General features: G+C 45.7%; 2 protein-coding genes across 7 annotated transcripts; one reads left to right on the forward strand and one right to left on the reverse strand.

Moving 5' to 3' along the window:
- The first annotated feature begins 209 nt into the window (after window positions 1–209).
- CNIH1 (cornichon family AMPA receptor auxiliary protein 1) lies at window positions 210–9,515 on the forward strand. The gene is made up of 5 exons (XM_030452558.1): window positions 210–369; window positions 2,515–2,583; window positions 7,090–7,202; window positions 8,015–8,158; window positions 8,611–9,515. Exons 1-5 carry the CDS (start codon window positions 289–291, stop codon window positions 8,636–8,638), a joined length of 435 nt encoding a protein of 144 aa, XP_030308418.1. The 5' UTR covers window positions 210–288; the 3' UTR covers window positions 8,639–9,515.
- Window positions 9,516–13,019: 3,504 nt separating this feature from the next.
- On the reverse strand, window positions 13,020–20,640 carry CDKN3 (cyclin dependent kinase inhibitor 3). 6 transcript variants are annotated; one of them, XM_030452215.1, is made up of 8 exons: window positions 20,600–20,640; window positions 20,405–20,487; window positions 19,818–19,873; window positions 18,507–18,551; window positions 16,381–16,603; window positions 15,502–15,533; window positions 14,559–14,662; window positions 13,020–13,349 (listed from the first exon to the last, which is right to left on the reverse strand). In XM_030452215.1, the coding sequence occupies exons 1-8, from the start codon at window positions 20,609–20,611 to the stop codon at window positions 13,263–13,265; spliced, it is 642 nt and encodes a 213-aa protein (XP_030308075.1). In that variant the 5' UTR covers window positions 20,612–20,640; the 3' UTR covers window positions 13,020–13,262. The 6 variants fall into 6 exon arrangements, with proteins under 6 accessions (XP_030308075.1, XP_030308073.1, XP_030308072.1 ...); XM_030452213.1 differs by lacking the exon at window positions 20,600–20,640 and having other exon boundaries at window positions 14,559–14,659; window positions 20,405–20,584; XM_030452212.1 differs by lacking the exon at window positions 20,600–20,640 and having other exon boundaries at window positions 13,020–13,346; window positions 20,405–20,584.
- Window positions 20,641–23,922: the final 3,282 nt, after the last annotated feature.

Here is a 23,922-nt window from a genome sequence, read left to right on the forward strand (position 1 = left end):
CCCCCATATTCACCTGGTAAACATCTACCTTCAGGACAAACTCCACTTCCAAATCTACTCCTGCTCCCGTTTCCTCACTCTTCGCTCCCTTGGGGGTTGGATGCCCTCACGGAGCCCCGGCGTTTCCTGGGATGGAACCCACCACTTCCCTCAGCCCTGTGGAAGCTGTCGCCGTTCCGGCGGTCCCCGGCAGGGAGCGCTCTGGCGGCGGTTCCGGGGGTGAAGGGTTCGCTCCCGGCAGCCCCCGCTCCGCTCCCGCCCCGCCGCGGCTCCCCGGGCCCCGCCGCCATGGCCTTCACCTTCGCCGCCTTCTGCTACATGCTGGCGCTGCTCCTCACCGCCGCACTCATCTTCTTCGCCATCTGGCATGTGAGTGCGGGGCTCTTGGGCTCTTTCCCTTCCTCCTGCTCATCCTCCTCCTGCACCTCCTCCGCCGCCTGAGGGGCGGTTGGTTCCGTGTCCATCACCCGGGTGCTGCCGGTGCTGCCCTTCCCTCAGGAGCCGCCCTTCCTTCCCGCTCTTCCCGCTCCCCGGTCCGTCTCTCCCGCGGGGGACAACGGGCCGGTGCCTGGAAGGGCTCCATGCCCGCTCTTTGTGTGGGTGCCGGGGCGGTTCCCAAACCGATCACCGCCCCCGGGACACCTCCGGGAGCACAGGGGGAGGAGGAGGAGACGGCACGGCCGCTCTGGAAGCGGCTGTGAAACCGCGATGGGCGGCGGGCGGGGGGAGCCCCTGTGAGAAACCCACCGGGAGAAGAGGGTTGGAGGCTCCCGGAGATCTCTTCCTCCTTTCGGGAGGCTTCCAAAGATCTCCTCCCAGCCTGGAGGCTCCTGGAGGGCTTCTCCTCCCAGCTCAGAGGCTGTGGGGTGCCCAGAGGCATCTCTGTACTCAGCTCTGGTGAGGCCACAGCTTGAGTCCTGTGTCCAGTTCTGGGCCCCTCAGCTCAGGAAGGAGATTGAGGTGCTGGAGCAGGTCCAAAGGAGGGCAACCAGGCTGTTGAAGGGACTCGAGCACAGACCCTATGAGGAGAGGCTGAGGGAGCTGGGGGTGTTGAGGCTGGAGAAGAGGAGGCTCAGGGGAGACCTCATCACTCTCTCCAACTCCCTGAAAGGAGGTTGGAGCCAGGGGGGGTTTGGGCTCTTTTCCCAGGCAACTCTCAGCAAGACGAGGGCAGGGTCTCAAGTTGTGCCAGGGGAGGTTTAGGTTGGAGATGAGAAAGAATTTCTTTCTGGAGAGGGTGATCAGTCATTGGAATGAGCTGCCCAGGGAAGTAGTGGATTCTCCGTGTCTGGAGATCTTTCCAAAGAGCCTGGATGTGGCACTGAGTGCCATGGGCTGGGAACTGCAGTGGGAGTGGATCAAGGGTTGGACTTGATGATCTCTGAGGTCCCTTCCAACCCAGCCAATTCTATGATTCTATGATCTCTGACCCGGGTGAGGTGGGACCTGAGGCAGCACAGTTGGTGCCCACCCTTCATGTTGAGGTGGAAGTCTGGAAGTGTTTGTCTGTGGAGGAAATGGGTTCTCAAATGCTGATGGAAAATACAGCCATGCATGGAGGGGTGTTTGGAACAAGTGCAAGGATTTTGACACAGAGGTTGCAAGTGTTTTAGTCTGGAGTCGGTTTGGCTGCTTCTGTGACAGAAATAATGAGTTGAAGTGTGCCATTCTTTTCATGCATTAAATTAAGACTTCATCTTTGAGATTTCTTCCCCTTTGTTCTGTCTTTGAGAGTTTTCTCTCTTGAACCTGCCACAGGGAGAGCCAGGACCCTGCCCTGGATCAGCTGGGAGATACTGCTCTGGGAGAGGACTGCAGAGGATGTTGTTCTTGGCTCTGTTTCAGGCTTTGTAGTTACCCTTAGCAAAAACTGCTCTGTTGTAATCTCAGCCCCGTTCTCTGAGCATATTGGGGCTGATATGAATAGCAATGAATCTCATCCTGATAATAACTTGTTCTGTTTTAAGACTTTTTGAATGTTTGGTATGATATATGTAGGTGTGGCTTTTTGTCTGTGTTTCATGCTGCATCTTTGATTTTTATGGTATTAAAAAGCAGAGGTTTTTTGTATGTTCTTTTTAATAGATGCCCCTTTTGGACATATACACAGCATCAGCATTTATTCTGAGAGTAATGAGACAAAACATTTGGCTTCTTAAGGTCACTGTTGTTTTTCTTCATTAGCAAACCCATCCTCAGGTTCTTGCTGACAACAAAAGAGTCACTTCAAGGTGTCTCTACTCAGCGAGCTGGGTTAAAAACTGCTGAAAGAGATGTTAGGAATTTGTTGCTGGTGGGGAGGTAAAAAAGCAAGAGTGTGGGCAGAGGTTTGGTGAATGCCTGAAGTATCTTCTGCTTTCTTGTTTGTATAACCTTTTATTGCAGATGTTTTACCTGTGGGGCTATGACTTTTGAATGTACTCAGGAGAAATTATGGCACTGTATCTTTTAATGGATAAAACAAATTGTTGCTGCTAGACTGAAGGATCACAACTATTTCTTTTTTTTTTCTAGATTATAGCATTTGATGAGCTGAAAACGGATTATAAGAATCCCATAGACCAATGTAACACACTCAACCCTGTAAGTTGCATGCTGAACATTTTTTTTTAATAGATGTCTGTAAATTGCTTGGTTTTGATGTTATCTTGGTATACCCAAATTAGGCAATGGAGTTGCATCTGGGTGGACAAAACCTGGCTGTTCAGTAGAAGGGCTAGGAAAAATCATTTGTCTGATTCTTTGCTTTCAACTTGAGTATTCTGACTGTTATTAATCTGCTGGTGATCTTGTCAGCTGTCATACTAACATTTTTTCAATCTGCTTTCCACATTTTCGGCACAAAGACAGTTGAAAAGGTCAAAAAGATTAAAAGAGTCAAAATTGCAATGAAGGTGTGTACTGCTTTTCAGTTTAATGTTTTTAATGCCACTTCCCTTTCATTTTGTTAGGAACATTTGTAATACTATTAAGCTGTTCTGTTTAGTGTGCCTGTTCATCTGCTCATTATTTGTTTGCTGGGGTTGGTAACAACTTCATGGGTTTCCATATTCCCTGCAAAACAATTCTGCTTGCTTACCCAGTGAAGTGGGGAAAACTGTTACATGCCTGTTCTACATGTCCTCTCTACTAGCTGAAGTAACTTTAGAGAGAAATAAATAGTATTTTGCAAGCAAAAGCTACTGAGCTCTGAGATGACAGGAGACCAGTTGGTTTTTTAAGCACTGACCAAGTAAATTCTCATCTTGCTTGAGGATTTAGGTGGGCATAAAGTGTTAGGCATTATCTTACTACTTTGTTGTATGTTCCAGGTTCAGGGGGTGTATCTTGGTGTCCCCTCTTGGATGCAACTCCGACACTCCTTGCTCTGTGAAAGAGACAAACTATTTACTTGTAACAGGCCAGTAATAAAAGGGGTGCTTGTTATAGAGCAATAGTTTGATATAACAGGATTTTTTGGTGTGTTTCTCATGGTTTTTCCTTTGGCTTGGGGTGCCCAGGCTGAGGTGGAACACGTGCCTGGACTGCAAATTTATTGTGATTTGGAGAGTTGAGTAAATTTTGCAAAAAAACCCCAAATTGACAGACTGGGGATGGGGGGCAGTGTGTGTTAGACATGACATCAATTTGCAGTGAGTGTTACAGCTTGAGAATGGTAGGAGGGGTGAGGAGCAGAGGTGACAGGCAGAGGTTTGCACCCTGGGGAGGGAGGTGTCCTGCTGTGCATCTAACAGTTTCCCTTGCTTGGTTTGTCCTACAGTCATTTCTGCTGCAGTATGGGAAGGGCAAATTCTCATGCCATTTGTGCATTATGACCTTGCCACAACCTTTGGGGTGTTCTGATGAGCATGTTGAACTCTGACCTTAACCTCCTGTTAACCCACGTGCATGTAGTGTGTATTTATATGATAGCTTTGTGAATTGATAATAATTAATCACCTCATGCTTGCTGTTCTTCTGAAAGCAGATTAAAAGTGAAGTTAAGGGCCAGACTCTTGAGGGGATCTGGTAAATGGTGCTGCACAGACACACTGAAGAGTTGTTTTTCTGTAAAAAGAAATAAAAATCACAGATTCTGGTAGGAATTGAGCCCAAAATAGTAACTGCTTAGTACATGGTTGATGCCTTTTCTTCTCTGCTCCCATTATAGCAGTGCCTCTTCTCAGCAACGTGATTCTCCCTCCCTCACTTCTCTGCTAAGTATCAGGGTAGAAAATGAAGTGGTTCCTTTTCCTTTAGTCAGCCCGGGAGGATAAAGTGTGGTAGGTTAGAGACAGACAGGTATTTTGGTGTGGGAGTAGGGTGTAACAAAAAGATAAAGGAAAATGTCTTTTGAGAGGTGTGTTTAAACAAACTACAGGTTGTCAGAGCCTGTAAATCTGTTCCAGCAGGCTGCCAAACCCATTGTGTTTTGGATAGGGTGGTTCTTCTTCTTCTCTAAAAAATTACCAATTTGTCAATGGTAAGTATACAAAGAAGGATCTGGACAGAAATACTGACTTGAAACATTCCATGTGTGACAGCTTATTTTTGTTGTTGTTGATCCAAGTTTGCTTTTTTTTTAATATATGTTGTTAATTTAGAGAAGCAGAATGTTATAACAAAGCAGGTAGTGAGAATGTCTGTTGGTTGGTAGTATTTAGATTTCTAGGAATATATTTTGTGGGAGTGGTGAACATGGATTCACCAAGGGGAAATCATGCTTGACCAACTTGGTTGCCTTCTGTGCTGTCTTCCAGACTTGGTTAGATAAAGGCAGAGCAGGGGATATTATCTCCCTTGACTTCAGCAAGGCTTTGGTCTCTCTTTTCATTAGGGAGCTCTGGAAGTGTGGGTTAGATGAGTGGATGGAGAGCTGGGGGAGTGACAGAGCTCAGGGGGGGTGATCAGTGGAGGCCTGGAAGCAGCAGTGTCCCCAGGGGTCAGCACTCTTGGTCTTGTTCAACATGTTCGACAAGACAAGAGGGCAGGGTCTCAAGTTGTGCCAGGGGAGGTTTAGGTTGGAGATGAGAAAGAATTTCTTTCTGGAGAGGGTGATCAGGCATTGGAATGGGCTGCCCAGGGAAGTAGTGGATTCTCCGTGTCTGGAGCTATTTCCAAAGAGCCTGGATGTGGCACTGAGTGCCATGGGCTGGGAACTGCAGTGGGAGTGGATCAAGGGTTGGACTTGATGAGCTCTGAGGTCCCTTCCAACCCAGCCAATTCTATGATTTCTATGTTCACTGCTGACCTGGACAGAGGGGACAGAGTGTGTCCTCAGCACCTTGGCTGATGATACAAACTGAGAGGAGGGGCTGGAACACCAGAGGGTTGTGCTGCCATCCAGTGGGACCTGGAGAGTTGGGCAGAGAGGAACCTGATGAGGTTGAACAAGGGCAAGTTTAGGGTCCTGCACCTGGGGAGGAACAACCTGAAGCACCAGGACAGGTCAGTGTCTGACCTGCTGGAGAGCAGCCTTGAGGAGAAGGATCTTGGAGTCCCAGTAGACAACAATTTAACCACCAGCCAGCATTGTGCCCTCATGGCTGAGAAGGCAAAGGGTGCTCTGGGGTGTAAGAGTGTGGTCTACCCCCATTCTGCCCACGGCTGGAATACTGTGTCCAACTCCGGGCTCCCCAGTTCAAGAGAGGCAGGGAACTGGTGGAGAGAGCCCGGCAGAGGGCAACAAAGATGATTGGGGGAGTGGAGCATTTTTCTTAGAAGGAAAGGTTGAGAAGCTGGAACTGTTCAGCTTGGAGATGAGGAGACTGAGAGGAGACTTTATCAGTGTCTGTAAATATCTATGTTTGTAAATATATGTTTGTGTCAGGAGGATGGAGCCACTCTTCAGTAGTGCCCAGGGACAGGACAAGGGGCAAAGGGCACAAGCTGAAACACAGGAAATTCCACCTAAACATGAGGAAAAACCTTACTGTGAGGGTGGCAGAGCCCTGGCTGTCCAGGGAGCCTCCTCTGGAGACTTTCCAAACCCACTGGATGCAGTCCTGGGGAATATGCTCCAGGCAGTCCTGCTTTGGCAGGGGGTTTGGACTAGATGATCTCCAGAGGTCCCTCCAAGTCCAACGATTCTGTGACTTTGAGGGTCTAAAAGAAAACTCTGAATAGAGAGAAAAAAAAAAAAAAGTACAAACCACTGAAACTTCAGTGTTGTCATCCCTCAGATCTGTCACAGCACAGGAGAGGGGCAGAATCTGTCAGGTGTGTGTGCACATTCTGCTCCAGGTAGAATTGGAGTGTTTTGCATGAGGAGATGTTTCAGTGGTTCTGAGTGGTGAGCTGAAAAGCTTCGAGATTTCTTTCTGATTTATTTCTTTCTGAATCGTGTGCTAAAGGAGTAAATGATGTCACTTGAAGGTGATCTTGAGCAAATTTGTACTCTTGGGGTGGGTGTGAGATTTTGGTGGCTCTTTGCATGCATTGAACCTGTTACTGCTGTTAATAACACAGATATTACCTGGCATTTCATGCTTCATGTGATTTCATAGTCAACTGATGATTAACTCTGGGGGCTTCTGCTGGAAAGCATGGTGCTCTAAAGCATGAATATGGGGCCCTTGTGAAGGACACACAGAGCTGGCTGCTGCCCCTCCTGGTAAAGCTCTGCCTGGAGTGTTTTGGCAAGAGTGTGAAAAATTGTGTAATGTGTTAATAACAAAACAAAGCTGTAAAATAGGAAAGCACAAAACATCTTTTTTGCCTACAAACTGTCCAATGGAGCATGTGTCCTACTGATATTTCTCCAGTGCATGAGCAGAAATATCTCAGTGATCTCTCCTGTTCTGAAGGTTGTGTATCATGTGTGGAATCTGTTAGCAGTGCACTCGAGTTTAATAGAAGCAATAAAAAAAAAATAAATAGCCACCTGAGCATTTACTTTTATAAAGTTTTCTTCTTGGTTTATGAATATCAACATGAAAACAGCAAGGCAGGTACTGCTGGTTGCTGCTTTCACTTGCTGCAGTCTTGTTCTTGTTAGTGTTGTTTCTAGTAATGTTTTATTAAACAATAGCTTACCTCCAAACTAAATAAAACACCACACATTTTTGCTTCCAATAATCAAAACTTCTAACTCATCTTTTTCTTTTCCAGCTTGTACTTCCAGAGTACCTCATCCATGCATTCTTCTGTGTTATGTTTCTCTGTGCAGCAGAGTGGCTGACACTGGGTCTCAATATGCCTTTGTTGGCTTATCATATTTGGAGGTAATATTGATGAGTCTGGTGTCTCTGTGCTCATCTTCTCATTCTTCTTGTTCAGTGTCCTGTGTCTTTGGCAACTAAAGATGCTTTCTGAGGTGATGCTGAGAAAGTTTATGTCATGGCTGTAAAATAAGAGCCATCCCTTTGCTTTCTCTGCCACTTTTTATTATTTTATTCTCTCTCATGCCAGCCCCAGGCTGTGGGTGTGCTGGAGGTATCTGATGGGTCAGAGGTGCACACGGTGAGGAGTGGCAGCAGAAATGGCACCAAGTGGTGGGCTCCACCTCTCCCTGTGCTGGGAGGTGCTGGAAGGTGACCCAGCTGTCACTGCAGGGCTGTGTGGGTGCTGGTCCTGGTGTGATGGGGAGGAAGAGGAGGAGGAGGAGGGGCACTGCTCCTGCTGCTGGTGTTAAAACCACAGTTCCAGGATCGTTCTGTATTGAGCTGTGAGAGCTGCAGCAGGGCAGGCAGCGTGTTGTGTGCATGCCCAGAGGCTGTGGGTTACACAGGGTTATGTGCTGGTCTCTTCCCCAACTTTTCCAGCCATGCAGAATCCCAGTTTTTCATTTATGTATTAATTTGTCCAGTTCTGTTTGGTGCACAGGAGTTGATTGGGGTTTTAGGCCCAGGTAAGCTGTCAGGGCAGCACCTGTGAGTGAGGTTTGGAGCTCTGTGTTGCTACACAGAGCTGAGAGACCCCACTGTGAGGGCTGTGATCCCACATCTCAGTTCTGGTATTACCTGAGGGGTGGGGGGGCAGGAACTGATCTTTCCCACCAACATCACCACAAAACTGAACTGTGCATCACTTGCAGGTACATGAGTAGACCTGTGATGAGTGGCCCTGGGCTATATGATCCTACAACCATCATGAATGCAGATATTTTAGCCTATTGCCAGAAAGAAGGATGGTGCAAATTAGCATTCTACCTTCTATCATTTTTTTACTACCTATATGGGTAAGTTTTTCCCCTCTGTCTCCTGTCTGAAGTCGTGGGCTCAATGCAAAAGAGAAATGTTGTACATAGCAATGTATATATTTATATAGTCCCACCTTTCCTGAAATGGATTCCACAAACTTCATTTGTTCTGTTTTAAAACACAAGTCTTAGTTTGGTTGGAATTGCTGATTTGAAGACCTGGAAGCTCCAGCTTGTTCTTTTCAGCAAAAGATCATAATCCACCCACAGCATTTTCTGGATTATTATAAACATATTACAAATATTACTGGAACTGTGATATTTTTAGAGTAAAGAACTGGTGTTGCAGCAGTTCCTGTCATGCTTTATAGAGCCCTTCAGGTGTCTGTGTGAAATCTCCAGTCAGTCCATGCACCTCACACAGATCTGTCCAATTAGATGTATAACAGCAATCAAATGGTGAAGCTTAATATCTTTATTCTATTTTCCAGCATGATTTATGTCCTGGTGAGCTCTTAAGAAGACAATTCTGCAAGCTTTGCTCCAGTTAAGTGCATGCAAAAGCCACAGATCATGGATTCTTTCCAAGGAGAACCTCTTTCCAAGATTCAATCCGGAACCCGATGGTCACATTCGCGTTAGGAAACGACGAGTCCCCCCTCTTTTTAAAAAAATAATTTCCACACTTTATACTTGTGGAAAGACTGTTTTCTTATATTTTACTGGGACACTGAAATTAAAGAATTACATGTAAGCTAATGTAAAAAATCACAGGATTATGGAAAGTTTTGACTTTGCACAGCATAAGGAACAGCCGTCATCTTCAAGTAGGTGTTGGGAGTAGCTGTAGTGCTAGGGCTCTGCTTTAGGCTGGGCTTTGTAGCACCTCATTTGGACTCATGCACCCCACTCTCACCATAGCCCAGCTGTAGCTGCCAAGGGCATGGCAGGAGCTGAAGTGCCACGTGGTTTACCTGTAGGTGACGTTGGTTTTAAGTGATGACTTCATGGACACAAATGCAAAAAGAGCAGTTCTGGGTTTTTTTTAATACGGTTTTTTTTTTCTATCTGGTTCATCTTTTCCCTGCTATGTGCATGGGGCAGAGACTTGTGTATTTCCACCTTGCTTTAATCTCAAGTGTGTGTCATTGTGATAGAAGTTGAATTGTCCACAAAGCAATGAATTTAAATGATGATTTTTTTAATATTTTTTTTTTAATGTCCGTGCTGTCTTATTACCAAATGAAACTACAACGTTCAAGTCCAATGATGAAAATCCTCTTTCAGAGTGATACTACAGACCTTTTCAAAGCAGAAAGTGAGATTGTGAAACTGCCCTGCTGTTCCTTAGTGCAATAAATAAAACAAAAAAAAAATCTCAGAAACAGAATATACAGAAACATTTTTACCTGGTGCCTTGTTTTGTTTTTAAATTGAACAGATCCTTGCTGTATTCATCTGTTGGTTTTATGGGGGGTAATTGCATTATCTTGTAGAAATAGAACACTGAATCCAATTATGTCTGGAAAAGGCAAGCTGGTTTCCTGCTTTTTTTCTCTCCTTTTTTTCATGGATCAGGTAAACAGATGGGGCAGGGGAAAGTGTTTCAGCTAAACTGATAACACTGCACTGTAAATTGTTACTGCAGCTGCTGCTTCATTTAGAATTAATAATTAGGAATCTTTTCCATTTACCTGTGCTGGAGAATAATGAAGTTTCCCAGTTCTAGTGAAGTGTTTTGTGTTCACTTTGGGTCTCTTGGGTGTCAGATGCAATGAAAGTGACAGGAGCTTCAACCTGAAACCTTAATCCTCTGGTCTTGGGCAATGGTTGAGGGGAAAAAAAAAAAAAGTATGAGCAGGGCAGCTATTGAACAGCTCTGCCTGAACAGGGGGAGGATGGGAATGTCCTGATTGTCTTGAGGATGTCCTGAGCCAGAGGTCTGGCCCTTAAACAGCCCTTGAAGAGCTTTTCTCCCATTGACTTGGTTTCTTTTTGAGCACTTTGATAGCCTGGGGTGTAAAATACCCTCAGCCAATGAGGTCTGCAGTGGAATTACTCAGTTTTTAAAAATCCCTTTCTTTAAAAGTTCTGCTGAACTTCATTTGGTTCAACCAAATTCTTATTTTTTAAGGCATATTGAAAATGTTCCCCTCTTCACTTTCTTTGTGCTGGACGTGATTAAGGAGACCCTCATGTCACCTGTCAGAGCAGAGGACTCACCTCTTGAAGACCTTGTAGCTTTGTGCTGATCCTTTTTTCTCATAATTGTTCTTTTTCTAAGCTGGAAGAGCCCAGAACTGTTGTGATCACACGAGATTTGGGTGCCCAGGGGATTTAGAGTGGCAGTTGCCTTCCTTCTGAATTCCTCTTCTCTTTTTATAAGGTATGGGAGTTATGAGGATTGAGGCTCTGATAACTTCACCTTCTCTTTACCTGGTACCTTGTTATTGTGTGTATTGTTGTTTTTCTCACATTTCTTCTTTGCATTTATTGACTTTTAATCTCACATCCTGTTACTACCCAAGCATTCAGCAATACAGAACAGATTTATTTTTATTCCTGGCTGTCCCAAAACGTTTCCAACTGTTGCAGGATTTACCCCACAGCCCTTGTTTTCTGTGCAGGGGCAGGGAGGAGTTCCAGCCTGCCCAGCTGAGTCTCTCCTCATTGAAAACTCATTCCATCTCTGCTGAAATCTCTTTGGATCAGTTAGTAGCTGGCAAGAGGATTTTCTTCTTTATGCAATCAGCATTTGGAGCTTTTAGAATTTCTGAAAGGCTTTTTGGAAACTGAGGAATATTGGTTGTTAGCTCATGTTTCTTTTCCTGCTGCATGGCTCCCTCAGAGACTGCTGTAAGAGAGACCGCAGCCTGCATGAGCAAAACCAATTAACCCTTTTGCATGTTGCTTCATTACTCTGTTAGGGAAATGACTTCCTGGCTCACAGCCCCTGACTCTTTTCAGCCTTCTAAACAAATCTCTCACTCCCCTGGGACTTGGGCTGCTGGAAGCTGAGTCACAGAGCAGAATAAACAGTGCAGGATTTACTGAGTCCATTTGACAAGAAGTCTTTTAAAAACCCCTCCAGCTGTGGAGCAGCTCAAGTCAGGAATCTTCAGCAGAATGTCTGCAGCACTCAGGCTGCCCCATGGATACACCTGAGGGTTCCTGAGCAGAGGAATTCAGAGGTGGGAGCAGTGCAGCAGCTCCCTGCTCTGCTGCTGAGAGCAAACACTTGGAGTCTGTCCTGCCTTCCCCCAGGGGTCAAACCCAGAACTGATGAACTTAAATAACTTCATTTCAAAGGTCTTGAAACTCAAAACAAAGGTCAGAAGTGCATCAGAATCTAAAAGTCCAGTGAGAATGCTGTGTCAAATGTGAGGGCTGCCCAGCAGAGACTGCTGTTATAAACTGGTTTCAGTGCTGTATTTTTTTAAGAAAAGAAACTGGGTAGTGTCTGCCAGCACCTGCCCAGCTGCAAGGTGGTGTCAGTGTTGTCACCAGCTCTGAGGTGCACCAGTGGTCCCTGCCAAAGCAGCTGCTGCCTCTGGAGCTGCACACCCACCCTTGTGCAGCCAAAACATGGACCTGGCAGTAACAGGTGAAAAGTTATGGGGAAAATAAAGAACATTTCTGTCTCTAGCACTGAGTTTCTTGCTAAGCTATCCTAAAAACCACCTGCTAGGTACCTGATATCCAGGAACCATCAGTTATAAGGAATTCAGCACTGAAGGAGGGACAGACACTTCTGTATTTGAGCATTGCAGTTGTTGTAGGCAAGGAGCAAAGTGCTCTCTGTAATTCCATGCTCTGGAAGCTGGGAGCATTCCTGGTCTGCCTTAGGAAGGGTGGAGAAGTACAAGTTAAATATCATGTGTAGAAATCATCTTTAAATGAGTCCCAGTGTCTGGGTTCCAACAAGATGTTATTAAACATTTTTAAAGTTAGCAAAGGGGGGAGTTCAGCTTAAACCCACCAGTGCTGGGGCAGTGTCACAAGTCCTAACTTAAAAAGTTGCTACAACTTTATCAGAATACACAATAAGCATCTGTGAGCTGCAGCTTTGGGGAGCACAAAGTGACCCTGGGAACAGCACTGGTACTGGATGGGTACCCAGCTGGTGTCTTGGAGCACTTGGGGAGAATAAAAAAGCACTGAGAGAATTAACTGGAAGGGAAGAGGAGCTGGTGATGAGGCACAGTCAGGATGGTGCCACAGCTGACAGCAGCTGCACAGCCCCTGCAGCCCAGAGGCAACAATTCCTCCTGCTCCACTGGTTTGTCTTACCAGCCAGAGGTACAGCCTGGGTGACAAAAGTGACATGGGCTTCTTTCCCTGCCTCCCAGGGCACCAGAGGACACCTGGGCACTGAAGCAGATGATCCTCACTTCCTCAGAACAGGACAGAACAAATTTAAATGTTTTTTTCAGCTGTCTCTCCCTCTTCTCTGGTCCTTACGAGACACAAGATTCCTGTCAGAGGTGTCTGTGAGCTTCTCACCAGCCCACAGATGATTATTTATTTTCCCTGGTGTTAGAACACACAAGTGCTGTGCCAAAGTCTCACCCACACAGCTTCAGCACTCTCTTTTCCTACCACAGCCATACAAAACCCCACCTACTTTGTCACCCAGCTTCAGTAGAAAACCTTCTGTTAGAAGGGGCTCTTATTCCTAAATACCACTGGATACACTAAATTATTCCTAAATATCACTACAGAGAATTGTGTCCCTTCCAACTCTGATAAAACTCTGGTTCTGTGTGAACCTGGGACATTTTAGAACAAGTTTTTACCAGTTCACAAGGGGCAAGCACTCCCACAGCAACACTTTGTTGACCCCTTTTTGTTTTTGCCAAGAGCTCTTTGATGTGAAACACGAGGTAGACATTGTGTAAGAGTCATTCTTCTATTTAAGCCAAGCTCATTGCACAGAACATTAACCCACAGAAAGACACTTTCATGTAATTTTAAGGCAGTGAGTATTAAACCTGCCAGCCTGATGCTGCTGGCCCTGGAGGATTTCTTTCCCCCACCCCAATATTTTTACACATAGATGTGAAAGTGAGAAACTGGAAAGGTCAGGAAGGAGCCATCTCATCCAGGTGTCTGTGGAGACCCAGGTGCTCCAGAGCACCTTTAGTTACCGGGATACAGATCTCAATATCCTGTCCTTGGTGGCCAGGTGGGCAGTGAGGGTGTCCCTGAAGTCATGGAGGTAATTGTACTGCTGGAAAAGCACAACCAGATTTGTAGTCAGTGCTCTCTACCCTCAGAAAAGCCACCACCCATCTTACAAAGCTGTTTGATACCCCAGGATGAAGCCTGTGCTCTCTATCTGTTGTTGTGCTTACTCCCAATATTCTGGGAGTTTTCACCATGGATTACATGGATCCTGGCTTGGCTCTTGTGGTTCCTAATGAAGGAAGGAACTTCATTAGGAGGAAGCTCAAGCTTCACACAAACCATGGCCCTCAGCAGCTTCATGTCAGAACTCAAAGCTGCTTTGTTTGGGTCACTCTGTTTGGGTCACCTCTCTCCATGGTGCAGATTACAGCCTGAGGAGGTGGAGTTCTTGGGTCAGCTCATAGATTGTGTGGAGTGTTAATGCCCAGGTGTTCAAGATGAGATACAGATGTTGGTCAGCAGAGGCTGAAGGACAGATCACACCCCCCAAGAGGCTGCGAAGGTTTCTAATTATAACATTTGTTCATATCCTTCCACACTCCTTCCACCAGGGATGTCAGCTGCTCCCCACTCACCCCACTTTGGTTTGTGGAAAACTCATTTTAACAAGTAGTTTAAACCAGATTTGCCTTCCAGAGAGGCTTGGGGCTAACAGAGGAACTGTGTTTAAGCAACTCTCCCTCCTCAGAAACTCTTTTGAACTTCTTAAAAGTCAGCTCCTCTTTCCTCTACACCTAACTTTTACACCTAACATCAAGGACTTGTATCAACAGAAATATGTACACAAAGTAGCTGAGAAATCCACCAAAGAAAGAACAGCCCATGATGGTCACTAACTTAGGAGATGGAGACAAAGAGCTTAGGGAGGAGGAGTGTCTTGATGTGATAGCTACAAAGGATTGAACGTGGTGAGCTGGGTTAGGGAGATGGAACAGAACCAAGAGAGAAAACCCAGGCAGATGTCTGAGCTGTGAGGGGAATGTGAATAACAAAAGAAAAAAAGAAAAAAGGGACAACAGCTTAGTGAGCAAGGAAGAAGAGGGAGAAAGTAACAAGTTACAGTGGTGAGGAGCAGGCAGGGAGAAGTGCTCTGGAGTTCAGTAGAGGCAGAAGATGGTTGGCTCACAGCCAAGGGAGCATCAGGGGCACCAGCTGTGGAGAGCAGAGGAAGATGGAGGAATCCTTTTGTGAGGAAGCAGAGGGAGTGTGTGAGCTCCCCAGTTGTGTTCCCACCCAGATGTTACCTCATTACCTTGATGGTCTGTATGGCCCCAGAGCCTCTCAGGTTCCTCAGTCTCTCTATTGCTTCCTGGGGTGCCAGAGCATCCGAAAGCTGAAGCAGGAGACACGCAGCTACTGTAAGGGAAAGGTTTATCCACAGGGATGCTGCTGAGCACCTCCCACTGTGCACAGGAACAGCTCTGGGCCATGAAAACCCCTCTAGGAAAACTCAGACTTATCCTATCAGGGTCACAGATCTATTGGGTCTTTTGCTGAACACTATTTCTTGGCACTGGCTGCATCTGCCTGCTGTTTCTGCCCAAGAAACCCTCCCACTGTTTCCCTTTGCCTTTCCAGAAGCATTTAGGAGGCAAATTTTAGGCTTTTCAAGAATTATTCCCAGTTTAACCAGCTAATTCCCCTCTTGCCTTTTCAGCAATCTCACCAGCCTTTCCTTCCAGGGCACATGCAGTAACTAACAGCCTGAAAGCTTATGGGGAGACATCAGGCTGAAGAAAGATGCAGATGGATAAGTTCATCTTGCACTGAGAGGATCAGGGAAGAGGGGAAACTGCAATCCCCTCAGTCAGACAAGACTGAAAAAAGAAAAAAGTGTCCAGTGAAAAAAGAAAAGAAAGTGAGAACTTTCCATCAACCTCACTGAAAGACTGACTCTGCCTGACCCTCTGTCCTCTCCCCTACATACTAGAGATACACTATGACATATTTATGTCACTCATCACAGTTTCATCTGTTTCTGCTCCCATCTGGTAACACCTTTCCCAAAAAACAGCCCCAAATATCCCAACTAGTTTGCTAGGTGACCACAGGTAAGCTTCAAGCAGAATTCAGCTCCCTTAGTGCTGTTTCAGGAGGAGTTAGTTAGTCAGGGTGGGTTAGTTAGTCAGACACTAAGACAGATGGGTTGGTTGGTTGGTTAGTTGAGCATTAAGAGGAGGAAGGCAGCTGCTTACTGAGACATGAGCGTCCGAGGCCACCATAACAGCTGAAAAAGAGGAAAATATTTGGGTGTAACAAGGTGCAGTACAGAGCCCCCCAGTACCTAAGTGTACAGAAACAATTCTCACATTGATATAATCAAGAGGAACAGTGGTGCAAGAAAGTTAGAATATCCCTACGAGACTATCTCCCAGTTATTCTTCAGTTTCCTTAAGTGGTGTCTTTCTAGAGCAACTGCAATGTCAAAGTTCCCCTTCACTGATGGGGATAAGTCCCAGAGGCACAGGAGGGCAGAAAAAGGAATGAAAAAGGAGTCTCCATTTTCTGTAAATCCTACTCTAGATTCAGGCTCTGATGGCAGTGGTGAGCCAGGGACAGCAGCAGGGCTCTGCCTCAGTGGATGTCTGTGGGGAGCTGTCAGCAGGATCATTCAAGGAACATGGAACTTGGAAAGCTTTTCCCCTCCACCCTGAGCTCAGCCACATATATGTAAAGAAATAACTTTCAATCAGTTTCATGTAATTTAAGAGTGAATTTTGCACTTCTGGAACCCACTGAGACCCTGATAAACAGCCCTGGGAGGTGTTATCCTCTGAAAACAGCTGCTTTTCTTACAACTCATCCTGCATACCTGGCATCCAGCTAGGTAAGCAGCCAGGAGTTGTGTCGTGCCATTCAACACCTTTGCTGGAGTGAGCGAGGGGAAATTCAGGTCTTACAGAGGACAAGTCAGCTCCAAAAGGGTGTATGAGGAGAAAGAAGCAGCTTGCTACAGCTCAAACTAAACCTCTAGTTGTCACTGGAGAGGATTCTGTTGCAGCTGGTCACAGCTAGAGAGAAGCTGTTCTCTTTTACAGGAGTGTGGGGTGACAGGGAAGCAAACCAGCACCTACTGAATGATTGTTTTCCGGTTACTTTCCAGGCAGCTCCTGAGCTCTTCCAGGATTTTGCAGCACTGGGCAATGTCAGGAGCATCCCCATCAGGAATAGGGTGGTGGTGCACACAGATCCCATGCTGTTGGTAAGCATCTAGAAGGTTTGGCACTCGGTATTTTAAGAGCTCTCCTCTGGTACAAAGCACAAACACATCTTGGGTCCCATGGCTCTTGAGTTCCTCTGCCAAGAGATTAAAACACTTGCAAATAAACAAAAGCTCCTCAAGGTTAGGGGTAAACAGATAAGCTGCTTGGTATTGAGACTCCTGTTTAACCTTGGAGGTTAAGACAACAGGAGTCAGCAGTTGTGCTTGCAGCAGGGTTTATTTCTGCTGGGTGTCTCCCACTTTTGCCTTCAGAGGCAGCTCTTGGGCTGAGGGAGCCTTGAGATGAACCTCACCAGGGAGCACACTCACACAACAGTCATAGAATCACAGAATTGGCTGGGTTGGAAGGGACCTCAGAGATCATCAAGTCCAACCCTTGATCCACTCCCACTGCAGTTCCCAGCCCATGGCACTCAGTGCCACATCCAGGCTCTTTGGAAATATCTCCAGACACGGAGAATCCACTACTTCCCTGGGCAGCCCATTCCAATGCCTGATCACCCTCTCCAGAAAGAAATTCTTTCTCATCTCCAACCTAAACCTCCCCTGGCACAACTTGAGACCCTGCCCTCTTGTCTTGCTGAGAGTTGCCTGGGAAAAGAGCCCAACCCCCCCCTGGCTCCAACCTCCTTTCAGGGAGTTGGAGAGAGTGATGAGGTCTCCCCTGAGCCTCCTCTTCTCCAGCCTCAACACCCCCAGCTCCCTCAGCCCTTCCTCACAGCAATTCTGCTGGATCCCTTCACAGCCTCCTTGCTCTTCTCTGGACCTGCTCCAGCACCTCAATCTCCTTCCTGAGCTGAGGGGCCCAGAACTGGACACAGGACTCAAGCTGTGGCCTCCCCAGGGCTGAGCACAGGGGCAGAATCCCTTCCCTGGACCTGCTGGCCACGCTGTTCCTGAGCCAGCCCAGGATGCCATTGGCCTTCTTGGCCACCTGGGCACACTGCTGGCTCCTGTTCAGCTTCCTGGCAATCCAGACTCCCAGGTCCCTTTCTGCCACTCCGTGCCCAGCCTGGAGCTCCCCATGGGGTTGTTGTGGCCAGAGTCTGCTCACTGCTGCCAACTTCTGGCTGGTTCTGTTCCATCCTCACACTGGGCTTTGGTTTTCCTATTGGTCTCTGCCCTTCCAGTGTTTAGAGATGAATAATCAGCAAAAATCCTGACAGAATTTCATCTTTTCTCCCCAATCTCACTTTTCTCTGGGAAGAACAGACTACAAGTTCATAATTCAGCTTGGCCTAACTACCTGAGCAGCTTTTAAGGTGCCTTCCCCTGCAGGGCTCTTACTTCCTGGGAAAAATAAGTAGATGCCTGCAGAGCTCCAGCCTGGAAATGCCCGGGTACTGCTGCAAAATTTGGTAAGAATCCACAGAAAAAGTGTCACTGCACACTGCAAGTGACATCTAGGACTCCTAACAGGGACTGTGCTGAGATATCTACTGCACCTTGACTGAAATTGATAACTTCTGTCCCTGTTTTTTTGCCAGCCTTCTAGCAGTGCTCAGTTCCAAAGAACAAGGAGCAGTGCCTGGGTTTATTGGCTCTGGGACATCTCAGAGTGATCTAGGAGTTCCATGTTCCTACAGACAGCCTTGGGGATGCTGATTTCCAAATGGTCTGGAGAAAACTTTCTAAAAGGGATGTCACAACAGAATTAAAATTAGGTGTAGCCTTTGTCCTCCTTATTATTTTTTAAATTATTACTGTAAAACTATGACTTTTTTCTTAAGGGTGGGGGAGGAATACATTGAAGTAGCTAATACTAATTCCATATTGGTCAATTTTCTTGAGCTGCAATCCAGAGGGTTCTTGTATATAAGAATGTATCTTATGTAAAGGTCCATCACTGATGGAGCATTCATGAAATTCTAGATGCTAAATCTCAAGAAATTAATTAATTATTGAAAAAGAGAGTTGCAATGTCTGGTAAAAGCTGATAAATTACAGAGGCAGTTGGGCACTGGCCAGAAGACTCACCAAGATCTTTCTGGAGATTTCTCCTGATATCCTTAAACCTGCAACCTGTAACAAATGATGAATGACAATTACTGCTCCAGGTAAATGGCATTTATGGAATGGCTGCTACAGCTGAAGAACAGAGCAGAGGCAACACCTCCATCCCCAACACCAAAGGCAGAAACAAAGCCAAAGCCCAAAGAAAACACAGCTGTTCTTTTTGCAAAGAGATCACTAGCACAGAAGATGGTTTAAACACCATTATCTGCTTAATGCTGTACAGTAATAGCATTAAACAAAATCTGCCCAAGGCTTGAAGCTGCTGTGTGTTTTCCAGATGAAAAGGTTTGCATGTTATAAATCAGGGAATAGCTTGGAAAAAAAGCCCACAGCAACACAAAAGATAGAAAAGAAAAACCAAACCAAACCAAAACACAAAAAAAGGATCACTTATAAGTTGTCTAATCAACAAGCTCCCTGTTCTGTAACAGTACAAATCACATTACACATTCTCCTTATTGTCAAACTTCAGCCCATCACCACTTCATTTTTAACTTTATCATGCTACCAAGGCATTTTTGCAGCCCCTGCACTGCAATAAAAGCAAGAGAGTAGAATCCTGCAGAGCAAGAGCATCCAAGGGTTAAAGAGTTATTACATCAACAGCTCAGGTAACTGAAAATAAAATGCAGCTGTTTTTTTGGCCTAACTGTTACTGGGATTCTTAACAGCCCCAGACAAGATCCCTTAAATTCAAACATTATTCAACAGTTGTTTTCCAGTTCTTTGGTGTAGTCTTAGTCCCAAGCTTTTTTTTCTCAGATCTGGGTAATGAAAGTTGAGTAATTGCTTTAAATGAAGTCAGGAAAATTCACATTGCCACCAGCAAGAAGTTCATGACTGCAGCAGATTCCCCATGGTTGCAGTTTTGGTAGTTAAAAATACAGTGAAAGCACATATGTTTATTTTTATGCCATGGTCATGTTAAGGGAGAGCAATACAGAACTGTGAGCTCAGCAGGAGACTGTGATTTGGGCCAAATGTACCTTATAAAGGAATTATTTGTCAAAGTAGTCTTGTTTCACTGTTGTTTAGCCACAATTAGTGGCTAAAAAGCCAAATATCTTAACCACCAGTGGATGCCAGTCACTGCTGTACCACTCTGCCAGATAACCTCTTCATTAGTCTTAGTACTTCTCAAACAACTGTTCCAGTGGTAGATTACAAACCAAGTCATCCAACTAAATAAACAGAACACCAGATTTTGGAGTATGAGATTTCCTTTCTCTTTAGCTTCAAGCCTGCCTGAAAAATTCAGTGAATATATCTTACCTGGAAGGGAACATAATCCCAGAAACTCAGAGGAGTAGACAGGAGACAAAGACAGCCTACCAGGAAATAAAAGATAAAATTAAAAAAAAAAAATAAAGGAGAGCAGGACATTTTGATTATTTGAACAGAGATAACTTGCTATGAGACATTTCTTTTCTGTGGGACTGTGAGAGGTTTCCTCCCTACATTTTAACAATAAAAGGGAAGTTACCACAGTATTATGTCTGCAATTTGGGGCAAGGGACACAGACATTGGGTATTGGGATGCATCACATACCCCTGCCCAAGAGGAGGGGTGAAACTGCTGGCAAATTCCCCCCCTTGGCACCGGGCTTGCACCACCAAACGCTTCCCAAAAGTCGCCCTGGCTCACACCCCCTGACAGTTCCCTGTTCAACCCTTTCCCAGAGGCCAACCACACTCTCAGTCTTGCTTCCAGTGGGTCATCAGAACCGGACACAGCTTATTATTTTTTATTTTTACAGGGAAAAACTCAGTTTTGCAGGAGAACACACACACACACCCCGCGTAATTACCGAGGGAAAAGACACCCGGGGAGGGACACGGAGGGGCGGGCAGGGTCTCACCAGGAGATGTGAAGCGGCCTCAGGTCCTCCTCAGCGGCCTCGTCGTCCGAGGAGTCGAAATCACCCGCTTGCATGGTGCAGGGCTGCGGCGGGAGGAGAGCGAGGAACTCACCTGGGGGCCGGAGCCCGCCTTGCCCTGAGGGGACCGCGGGGATCCCCATCCCGGGTCGCCAGGACCCTCACCCCGGCCCTCACCGGCTTCACCATCGCGCTGCTCGGCGGCCGCCGCCGGTTTGAACCGGCGCCGCCCAGCGGATTGGCTGCAGCGTGAGTGGCGTCACGAGAAGGAGCAGCTCTGATTGGTTGGCAGCGGAGGAGAGGCGGGCTCTAAGAGAAACAAACAGGCGGTGGAGGTGAATGACTGCGCGCTGATTGGCTGGGGCGGTGTGGCGGGAAGGGGCTGTGGCTCGAGCCCCCGGCGGCCGTTGGGGAGGGCGGTTGTGAGGGTTCTGTCAGGGGAGGGCGGCGGCCGCGGCTCTCGTCTCCCTTGGTCCCTTATTTAAAGGCGTTTTGTGTGGAAAAAAAATGAGGTTTATCACTGATTTATTGTGAGTTGCTCCCAAACTGCCTCAGACCTTTCCATCTTTCATATTTAGGTTGGAGATTAGAAAGAATTTCTTTCTGGAGAGGGTGATCAGGCATGGGAATGGGCTGCCCAGGGAAGTAGTGGATTCTCCGTGTCTGGAGATCTTTCCAAAGAGCCTGGATGTGGCACTGAGTGCCATGGGCTGGGAACTGCAGTGGGAGTGGATCAAGGGCTGGACTTGATGATCTCTGAGGTCCCTTCCAACCCAGCCAGTTCAATGATTCTGTGATTCTATGATCTGGGAGTTAGGGTACTTTCCGAGACTCCTGTGGTTCCACACACAATTAGACGTGTCTACATCCTGCCCTTGCCCTTGTCTACATCCTTGCTCATCCCTTTTGCGCTGTTTTGGGCTAATAGTCTTCAGGGATATTGCATGGGGTTTTTTTTTCTTAGCCAAAGTAATAAAAGGCGTCTCCAGGAGAGAGGGAAAAATATTCTGGCTGCCTGAAGGGCTGAGATGCTGCCCATGATTAGGGCGTTTTAGTAGACCTCGTTTTGGAGTATTTCTGTTTTATTTTGCCAGTAACTGGCCACTGTTTAATAGGAAGAAACGCACAAATTGATAGCGTGGCATTTTGCTTTTAAAAATTCTATTAAGACTTTTCTACAGTCCGTGCTTAGATGTGGAGAATCATGTGCAGGAACAGTGATTTTTGCCATCAATCTGGAGGAAAATGTTTGGTCACGGGGGCTTTCCAAGATGTTATTTGAAGTAAAAAGTATGATTATGTACAAATTCCTTAAGAGCTCTGAGTTTGATGGCATTCCCAGCAAGTTCTCCAGGTGTGGAGGTTCTTTAGATTTTAGTGCTACATTAGAAACATCAATTCCACAGCTGGAAGTTTTAATGAAACCTGCCTGAGAAGGATTGTAGAAGCAAATTGCTTGGTATTGCAAGGTTTAGGGTAGGTTCAAGGAATGAAGAAACAGATGATGAGGGGCTCAAGGAAGAAGATCAGTTTATTAAAACCTGGAAAATGATACCACATGTACAAACATTACATTGCTGAGCGTAATGCAAAGTTAAAACAATACAGATGTTGATGACTGTGATGAGAAATGGGAAGAAATACATCCTAAGAGCTGAGGCAACGTGAGGACATTGAGCCACCATTGCTGCAAACATCATTTTAATAACTCCAGCAGCCACTCTGTGAAGAAATAGGTATGTTGATTGCTTTTGTTCAGTGTCTTTTTAGCTCTGATTCCCTTAGAGATTACGTGCAACACTGGAACTGTTTGATATAGATGTGAAATTTGCTGTATTTTTCCCCATTCTGATTGGTTTTGCCTATTCATGTGAAATGTATTGCAGATTTTAAGTCTGAAGGATTATATCTTTATGGAAGTAGTGACATGGAACTGGTTAATAAAAAAAAAACAAACAAAAAAGCACAGTGGTGATAGTGCTCCTGGGTTCTTCTTTGAAGAGATCAAAGGAGTTCTCTGGGGTTTGGGTGCCTTCATGTGGCAGAAGTGAGGATCTAAAATGGTAACAGCAGCTGGTAACGCCGAGGATCCTGCAAAAGGTGAGGCTGGAGCTTGGGTTCTGTTGTGGCACGAAAGGTCTTGTATGTAAATGTGAAATCTGAAGTAAATGTAGCAAAAAAGATTGAGAAAACAAAAACCAAAACCCAAACCTCACAAACCTGGGGGAAGTCATGTGAGATTCCTTATTAGCCTCGGTATCTCAAAGCATGAAATGGCAAATCTTATATTTATTGATATATACTGATATTGTATATTTATATTTATGATATTTATTGACTGACTACATTTTAGGGTTGTCTCTTTATTTCTTACATTGAGCTGTAGCCCAGGACATCAAACTGTAATGTCCTAAAGCATCTAGATCAGCTTGTTTGGGGTGTGTTTTATAGGGAAGACTAACAGGAGCTGGTCTGCAAGAAGGTGTCCTTTTAGCATATACACAAATAGAATGCCTCAACATCAAGGCTTTACCTTCCTGAAATTTTTGGCAGTTTAGAGAGTAGAGGTCTGTGCAAAGTAAAGAAAAATAGTCACAGGAATGTGCTGAAATACATAGTTTGGAAGATTTATTTCTTTGGTGATGAAAAATGTATGATTTAACCAGAATTTTATTTGGACTTTTGGATACATGGCTGGTCCAGGAACTGCTGTATACAAATACCTAACAGGGAGTCATCTGGAAAAGAGGGAGCCAGACTCTTCTTAGAGGTTTGGAGCAGAAAGGGGAGAGACAGTGGACAAAAGTTAGGACATAGGAACTCTCTATTCCATGTAAGAATTGCTTCCTGCAAGTGGTGACAACAATAACACTCTGAGTAGTAGCTTTGTGCTTACATGGTGGCTGTTTTTGGAGTTACGTTTTTTTTTTTGGTTGGCTTTTTTCTTTGAGAGAGATAATAATGCATTTGTTACATGGCATAAGACACTGGTACCTGTAATGCAGTAATAAATACCCTCCAAGGGGTATTAAAAATAGTTTACAGTGAGGTGAGTCTAACAGCAGGATTTTCCAAGGAGCCCTAGAGCCCAGGTTTTAAATACATGGATATAGAATGGGTTTGTGGTCTGGCAGCAAAATCTGAATACAAAATTTGTAATGTAAGAAAAGGGTGTTTGAAAATCCAGACAGGTCTGGTAGAGTTAGCAAAGAATTTTCTTATGGACCCAGAATTTGAATCCTATGACCCAGTTTGAATCCTATTCAAACCTCTCTGGGTTTCAGGTTATTTTTATTTCTCATTCCTCAGTGAACTCCTGAGAGCCAGCTGGCCTTCAAATCTTTACACCCCGAGTTCATAGCTTCTCATAGAGGCAAAATCTTAAAATTCTGATTTCCAGACAACTAAGGTTAAACCTGTCCTGGTTCTGCTGTTCTTGGGCCAAGGGACAAGCCCTCAGCCCTGTGGACAGCAGACTGGCTCATATCCGTAATGTCTTC

This window comes from Calypte anna, chromosome 5A, assembly GCF_003957555.1.
Source record: "Calypte anna isolate BGI_N300 chromosome 5A, bCalAnn1_v1.p, whole genome shotgun sequence".
NCBI classification, from domain to species: Eukaryota; Metazoa; Chordata; class Aves; order Apodiformes; family Trochilidae; genus Calypte; species Calypte anna.

Excerpts from the sequence above, each read along its gene's own strand:
- CNIH1 (XM_030452558.1), top strand. The coding sequence starts at position 289 with ATGGCCTTCACCTTCGCCGCCTTCTGCTACATGCTGGCGCTGCTCCTC. Across the intron at positions 370-2,514 it reads TCTTCTTCGCCATCTGGCAT|ATTATAGCATTTGATGAGCT; the intron begins GTGAGTGCGGGG and ends TTTTTTTTCTAG. Across the intron at positions 7,203-8,014 it reads TTGGCTTATCATATTTGGAG|GTACATGAGTAGACCTGTGA; the intron begins GTAATATTGATG and ends CATCACTTGCAG.
- CDKN3 (XM_008501019.2), bottom strand. The coding sequence starts at position 20,565 with ATGGGGATCCCCGCGGTCCCCTCAGGGCAAGGCGGGCTCCGGCCCCCA. Across the intron at positions 18,552-19,817 it reads GGGATTATGTTCCCTTCCAG|GTTGCAGGTTTAAGGATATC; the intron begins GTAAGATATATT and ends CATTTGTTACAG. Across the intron at positions 13,350-14,558 it reads GGGCCATACAGACCATCAAG|CAGTACAATTACCTCCATGA; the intron begins GTAATGAGGTAA and ends GTGCTTTTCCAG.